At 36.4% G+C, this 7,899-nt stretch overlaps 2 protein-coding genes across 2 annotated transcripts in view; both read right to left on the bottom strand.

Annotated features, from left to right (window-relative positions):
- Window positions 1–1,535: 1,535 nt before the first annotated feature.
- On the bottom strand, window positions 1,536–2,709 carry LOC117303883. The gene is made up of 2 exons (XM_033788319.1): window positions 2,392–2,709; window positions 1,536–1,740 (listed from the first exon to the last, which is right to left on the bottom strand). Exons 1-2 carry the CDS (start codon window positions 2,510–2,512, stop codon window positions 1,541–1,543), a joined length of 321 nt encoding a protein of 106 aa, XP_033644210.1. The 5' UTR covers window positions 2,513–2,709; the 3' UTR covers window positions 1,536–1,540.
- Window positions 2,710–5,951: 3,242 nt separating this feature from the next.
- LOC117306873 (fibrillin-2-like) overlaps window positions 5,952–7,899 on the bottom strand; it is a 66,588-nt gene continuing 64,640 nt past the window's right edge. Inside the window, exon 23 of the mRNA XM_033791434.1 lies at window positions 5,952–7,742. Coding sequence (XP_033647325.1) covers window positions 7,617–7,742 — 126 coding nt within the window. The 3' untranslated portion in view covers window positions 5,952–7,616. The remainder of the gene's footprint in view (window positions 7,743–7,899) is intronic.

The following is a 7,899-nucleotide window of genomic DNA, read 5'->3' as shown; positions in this document are numbered from 1 at the left end:
CAGAGCCATGTAATTAGGCCCTGTTCCAGGTAGGCCTAATCTAAGGTTATCTCAAAGGAGAGAATCCATGAACATTTTATTGTTCTTATATTTTTCTTGTGAATCGTAATACATTGCTTTAAAAGTTTCTCGTGTACTATAAAAGCGGTCTTGTACTACCATAGACTACAGTTGGTTGACTCCAAGTTACCTGCCAAAGTTGCACTGCTTTAAATTGTTATATCAGTGAGAGAAACACCCATGAGTTATTCACAACTTTAAACAAAACAAACTTCTTACAATAATAATGGACAACAACGGCACAAAGAGGAGTTACAACGACATGGATCCTCTGAAGTCCCTTAGCATAGGTTTGCCTAGCCAATTTCAGCAACAACAAAACTACCACAAACCATATTGCGGTAATTTTTTAGCTTTAAATGCATTCAAATTCGTTTTTGTGCACAAACGATTTTTATTTTCTCATTCAGACTCGTTTCAGCCATTCTATTTCATTTAATGGCATTTCAAGCCTTCAAGTGAAATGGAAGTATAGGCCTCTACTGTATTCAACGGATCATTTGTTTTCAAACTGAACTGAACGAGTCGGAATGGATTTTTGTTGAAATTGGTAGGGAAACCATGGTTCATGGGTTTATATCGCGCCCATTTCAAAAGAATACATGTGCTTTGAATAACGTTGAGACAACAGATAGGCCTCCATGTCTAGGAACATTTTACAGTGTTAGCGCCATGTCACACGGGGCAATTTACAGGCAACCAGGTCCAGGCAATCTCCATGAAGGAAAGACATTCACGTTTCAATGTTTTTCGAGACTATCGTATAAATATAAGACAATGTTCGGAAAATGTGTCATGTGCTACCAAAGTGGTCCTGTAGCATGCACTGGGGTTGGTTGCCTCCAAGTTGCCTGTAAAAGTTACCTCGTGTGACAAGGCCCTTAATACACTCCATTAGTTCAGGGCAGCAGTGCATAACAATTCTCGATTAAGACATTGTTGACAGACGTAAATGTATATATCAAATCATTTGAATGTCTAGTTTAAAAAAAAAAGCTTCTTGGAGAATTACAAACGGTCCCTTATACGGTTGGCACACTATTTATTAAACCTACAAATAAAGGCTAACTCCGACCAACTCAACTTGGCCAACTTGGTTGTTATTGGCACTGGACACGTTTGGTAATTGTCAAAGACCAGTATTCTCTAATAGTGTATCTTAACATATGCATAAAATAACACACCTGTGAAATGGGCTCAATTGGTCATCGAAATTAATAGAGAATAGAAGAAAAAACACCCTTGTTCCACAAATTTGTATGCTTTCAGATGGCCAATAAAAGGCTTCAGTACAGTTTAAAGTCACTTATTACATGAGTGAGAAATTACCTATTCTCAAAAACTACGTTACTTATAGTGGAAGCCGTTTCTCGCAATGTGTGTACTATCAACAGCTCTTCATTGCTCGTTACCAAGTAAGTGTTTAATATGCTTATAAGTATTTAGAGTAATTACCAATAGTGTCTAGTGCCTTTAAGTTTCAACGGAACCCCATCGAAGCAAAGTCTCCATTTGTTTCTGTTTCCATGCACGCGAAGCTTGAGTCGCTACAAAGGGTAGGGCAGCATTTTTCATAAATCCCACAGTCGTAATCAGCAAGTTCAATTCGACAACCATCCGGGCATGTTAAACTCGCGTATCTGTTGCCCGGGTCGGGACACATGCCATCATGTTTCATCCCTAAATGGTATGGAAAAAAAAGAAGAAAAAGAATTTTAACTTTGTTTATGCAATAAAATCTGCGTTAAGTAGTGAAATAATGATATGAAATAATGATAACTGCATTCACGCATACGCACAGACACTATTAGGCAAACGCCACAGAGATCTACACTATGATCCTTTTCGAAACGACTGGATTTTGGCTTTGAGTTCGGCCCAGGATAGCTTGGCCCTGCGGAGTGTTTTGGCAGTTGCGCGAGCTTTTCGTATATACGCGCCGAGGGTTTCAGACGAGAAGACGGAGCCTGAAGCTGAATCCAAAGCCGAAGCCGCCGGTTCCGAAAAGGCCTGTAGGTCTAGTACACGCATGCGCGCGTTAGTGCGCACGTGCAGTGGGGCAAGGGAAATGTGTAAGTATAACAGGTAGGGCGAGATAATGTACAGCTATTAAAAAAAAAAAATTAACAAACTAAAAGTTGTGATAAGAAATGCATTTGAAAAAACCCCTGTTCTGGAGCAAGAAGAAGGCTGAGCGGAAACTTTGGATGTGCCGCAGAAGCGCAACCGTGTGAGTGACGCATGCGCAATGACTTACCAACTGTTAGATAAACGACTTTGTATTGTTTTAGTAATGAAATGACAAACAAAAAAGTAAGATTCACAACTTACCACCCTCGTTTACTTCGTTATCTCTACGCAAGCGTCCAAACAAAGACGACTCCGACGTCACAAGTTGGAGTAGAACCATGACAACACAGGCAACAGGTAGACCTAGCTTGCATTGATGCATCGCGTCTTCCGGACCGCTGTCAAAATGCCGGTGCTAAGAGTAGGTGGCTATTGCCCTTTGGATTTCTCTCGTGTGTTTGAGATTTATGGAAGCACAGAAAGTGTCTTGCAAGGGCTTGTGCTAGCAGACGTGCCACAGGATAGGCTTAAATAATTGTTGAAGGCAGATAAATTGCCGGTAGTTTCGTCGTATGCTAGGTGTCTGGAACCTGCTCAGTCAACTGTTCTCAAATCTGGTCGTCCTCTTTTATATATATCGGCAAAAGATTGAATCTAAGGCTTCTTTATACCACTCTTCTGTTGCTATACATAATGAAAATCCACAATGTAAACAGTGATTTTGTTTGATGATAACAGATGACGAAGATGCAGTGGTTTTGGAGTCTTTCTTCGCACGGGCAAATCGATCCGCTGTATTGGCAAAGGTTTATATAAAAAAAAATCTAATAATTAAGCCATGAGCCCAAAAGAAGTCCACACCGTTGGTATTGATTGCGTGAAGGCCTACATGATTGCACAAATTATTTTTTATCTCATATAATATAATATAAGTGTATGTGGTACGTGGAAGCGGTTATCCTGCACGAAGACTAGGCCTATTGAATTTTCAAGCACAAATTAATTACATTTAGGGATACTGAGGGTAATAAGTTGAGGCTTTGACTACAAATAAAACAAAATCTATGAAATGACATATTGCAGGTTCTTGGCAACAGCTGTGTATAATTAACCATTAGACCTGATATTGCTTTGAGATGATCGATCATTACTAGGCCACTTCAATTTATATTACACACACGTGCAGCATTTTTACCCAGACAACACTTTATAATTAAATCACTCTCCCATTATAAAAAAAAATACAAAACAGAACACAAAATAAAAACCCTATAATGGCTAAGTTGCTGTCCGGTAAATTTTTAGTGTGTAGGCCTACATCGTAGAAAAACATGCTCGACTCACGTTATATTGGTAGCCCTGGCGGACTTACATTTTCGTATTATATTCTTGTACAGCTAGCACAGTGGATGAGTCCTATAGGGCTAAATACATTGGGTGCGTATCAAAATAGACCCCTCGAGTTGACCGCTTTCGTTGAGGTCAAACGTACGGCAGAAACATTCACGCGTGTGCCTAGCTTGAACATCTTTATATGTGACACTTCGAGGCTCGGGAAAAACGCCAGAGTGTGGCCTTTAGCCTAGGTCAATCCCTGTCCATCTTAATCTTTCACCTATATTCATGAGCAGACGACCGCAGTGCAGCCGCTAAAACGTCACTTTGGACCAATCAACACACAGAATGCTTATACGTAACTTCCCGTTTGTCAAATGAAATGATCGTACAATGAAATCATTGGTTCTAAAAAGCAAGTACCAGTCTTTACCATTGCGGATGAAGATAGTAGAGGCCCAGTCTGAGCGCACAAAGTTCAGCCAATGGCAGGTCTTCCTTTATGACCTCAGTGAGGGCGCTGCTTCGTCTTTTGAAGTCAGTGGACACTATTGGTAATTACCCAAAATAATAATTAGCATTAAACCTTTCTTGGTAATGAGTAATGGGGAGAGGTTGATTGTATAAAACATTGTGAGAAACGGCTCCCTCTGAAGTGCCATAGTTTTCGAGACAGAAGTAATTTTCCATGAGTTTGATTTCGAGACCTCAGATTTAGAGCTTGAGGTCGTGAAAACAACCATCTAAACACACACAACTTCGTGTGACAAGGGTATTTTTTCTTTCATTATTATCTCGCAACTTCGACGACCGATTGAGCTCAAATTTTCACAGGTTTGTTATTTTATGTATATAATGAGATAAACCAAGTGAGAAGACTGGTCTTTGACAATTACCAATAGTGTCCACTGTCTTCAAAATGGATTTCTTTTAAAAATAATGTATACTACTCATCTAGCAACGGAATGCAGTGCTTAATACCAAGCAAGTTTGTATGACTACTAATCATGCTAATGTTTTGAGTATTTACTAATCTATGACCATACCATTATGTCAACCTATAATTTCCCAGTGAAAGTTAAAGGAAATAATCAAACACACAAAAAAACAAAACGGGAGAAAAGTTTACTATCAACCCACCTAAAGGTGATTTAATTAACAAATTGTATATACAGTAACTCCAAGGCGTCCAATACTGATTTGAAAGAAAACCAGAAAAAAACATGTCTGATTCAGTTATCAGTGTTAAGTATTCCTCGAGATTTTAACACAGGCTCCCCCACCCCCTAAACAATAAACAGAAACAGTTAAAATATAAGACAAGTTCAACAATGTCAACTCTCTTCATTAGCAAAAAGTAATACTGATCATTTACAATCTGATTTTACCATAACAATTATTTGTTTCGAAATTATGACAAAAAGCACCAAGATATCCTTGCAATTCTTCAAGAGATTAACATAAAGAGGCAAATATGAACAGAAATAAAACACCTTGCTGAGAAGGTGACTTCTTTTTCCATTTGTTTGTAATTAATGCACTTTCACACCAAACAAGGCTAAAAGCAACTCTTGGTTAGGGGTTACACGAAGAACATATTTGAGATGAAAATAACTAACTATGACTTTATCTCAACTATGACATTTATAAGTCATAAAAATAAATGATGGATTTCACTTTCACGTTTAAATATAATTTTCAAATAAATGATGGATTTGAATGATGTGTTGGTTCCTTTTTAATCAACCAATTCAGCCATTTGGTTACAATGGGATATGTTTTTACCTTGAATGACTGAAGTTATTGCTTTACATATTTTACAAATTAATTTCGCTAAATCCTAATCAAGATATCAAACCACAGCTTTTCAATTTAGCTTAGCAATTAATAAAATAAAAGAAAGGGTGAAATGAAGGCCCTAATTCCCTAATAAAGGTTGGTCATCCATTGGCTTGCTGGGCTCCGTTTGTGACAAGCAGTTTCAAAACTTATTTATTTACAAGTTACACTGGACACACTATTGGTAATTGTCAAAGAACAGTCTTCCCACTTGGTGTATCTCAACATATTCATAAAATAACAAACCTGTGAAAATTTGAGCTCAATATTGGTCGTTGAAGTTGCGAGATATGAATGAAATAAAAACACCCTTGTTACACGAAGTTTTATGCTTTCAGATGCTTAATTTCGAGACCTCAAAATCTAAATCTGAGGTCTCGAAATCAAATTCGTGCAAAATTACTTCTTTCTCGAAAACAAGTTCTAAACTTGAGGTCTCGAAATCCAATTCGTGGAAAATTACTTCTTTCTCGAAAACTACGTCACTTCAGAGGGAGCTGTCTCTCACAATGTTTTATATTATCAACCTCTCCCCATTACTCGTAATCAAGAAAGGTTTTATGATGATAATTATTTTGAGTAATTACCAATAGTGTCCACTGCCTTTAACTATCAACCTCTCCCCATTACTCGTTAACAAGCAAGGTTTTCTGCTTAAAATTATTTTGAGTTACCAGGAGTGTCCAATGCCTTTAATAGTTAAAAACAAAATTAAATTTCCATTATCATTTAAATAATACAGCAACTAAGATTGTAGTCATTTTCGAATCATATTTTAGTATTGTGTCATGTCGAAATATAATTGTCTTTCTTATAATAAATAACGGCCCTTCCACTGTATTCATTTTGAGGTAAAAGGTGACAACAGTGCGAAAATGCAACAGTATAACCCTTTCATAACAATCTCTAATTGTAGCTTTCTCAATGGATCCAATATAAGCTTTGCAGTTATGCTTCACATTAAATCACATTAAAAAATATCCTGATAATTTTATTCTGAAAGTTGTGTACTAATAAAACAAGTTTTTTGTTTATTATTTTTAATAATAATAATTAATAGTTTTTGTAAAATGAATTATCTCTGACAAACTCAACCTAACCATAGGTGTTCCTTTTCTACAACCAACTACAAAACAACAGCTCAATTTACACTATTTACAAAGAAATACTCTTCTTAAATTCATCAGGTGATTGTATAGACACTTTTTATAATTAAATATTTTTGGTAGTCAAAACTATATATGTAACATTATTTTGTAAAAGTAAAAACAAGATTGATTGTGGCCTGAAAAGTGTATAATTTGTAAGTGACGGGCTGTGATAAACATTTTGTAGGACAATTTCAAGAACGATTTCACAAACACCCCTAGAAACAAGACTGTGCATAATGAAACCTCTATGAAAACAAAAACAAAGTATGCTTATGTTTACATGCAGGCTCATCCTCATGTCACAAATTAACGAAAGGAAATGTTTGTTTCATGAAAATCACAATAAAGTTTTTAGTTGTTATGTAATACGTTGAAAGAAATTTTTAACTTTGTATGCAGATGCTTAGCTTTTTAGAAACCCATATAATTAACCAATTTGGCATGTTTGAACAACATTTAGTTAGGAAAATAACAGAATGTCATACTAAAAGGTAGTATACAACACTTGTATCATTATATTAATTTATAGTAATGCAATAAGTGTGTTACGGAACAATGATTGCAGGATGTTGGTTTTTGCCTTGTATGTGCAACAAAAGGTGCAAACCCACTTGTTGTCAACCATCGGTTCTTTTCAGAACCAATACTAACTACTTCAAAGAGATTTACACATTTTGCTACCCAAAACCTTACATGATAACCCCCAATTTTCCACTTGTGACATTTAGTCATCAGTTTCTATAAGGTGTTGAACACTTGAGAATACCAGCCATTGGGCATATGGGGGCTCAGTAGTTCTTAGAAAGTACAAGTAACTTAGTCAAAATCTATATGCTCAAATCCTTTCATAGTAAATACTTCTTAATTCACCCTACAAATGACAGCACCTGGGGAAAAAATTAATTTGAAATTTTTAAAGCTGCACCACTTACCACAATTCGGTTGTTATGAAATTTACCATTAACAAACCCGAAAAAACAATGTTACTTTTAGAAGGTCCCACTGTAGTTAGTTAAACATTATGCACCAAATTATAACCTGCATTTTATATACAATCTTTTGGTTACTGCTTTTTAACAGATGCGTGATTATCATTCGGAAAGTGACTCTTCAGAAGATTTTGAGGTCACTTTTGTTTTCGAAGATTTCTGGAAGTTTTCTTCAGTGTACAGGAAAAAGGCTGTGGCGGGGTAAAGCTCTGGGTGGGTCTTTATTTGGGTCTTGAAGTTTATTGACACCATCAAATGGAAGGGTGTTTTCGTTCTGCTTGGCTTCAAGTACTCGAACCTAAAGAAACCGAGAAAAGAACAAAAAGACAAAAATGTTGTTGGAGATATCCTTTGATAATAACAATAATATATATGCTTATATAGCGCTATTCCGAAAGAGGCAAGATCATAGCGCTTTACAAATTGGAATCCATACAAAAAATGAACACCAGTGG

The sequence above is a fragment of the Asterias rubens genome, chromosome 2 (assembly GCF_902459465.1).
Source record: "Asterias rubens chromosome 2, eAstRub1.3, whole genome shotgun sequence".
Lineage (NCBI taxonomy): Eukaryota > Metazoa > Echinodermata > Asteroidea > Forcipulatida > Asteriidae > Asterias > Asterias rubens.
Note: the sequence above shows the minus strand (reverse complement) of the source record. Positions and strands in the feature narration are given on the sequence as shown.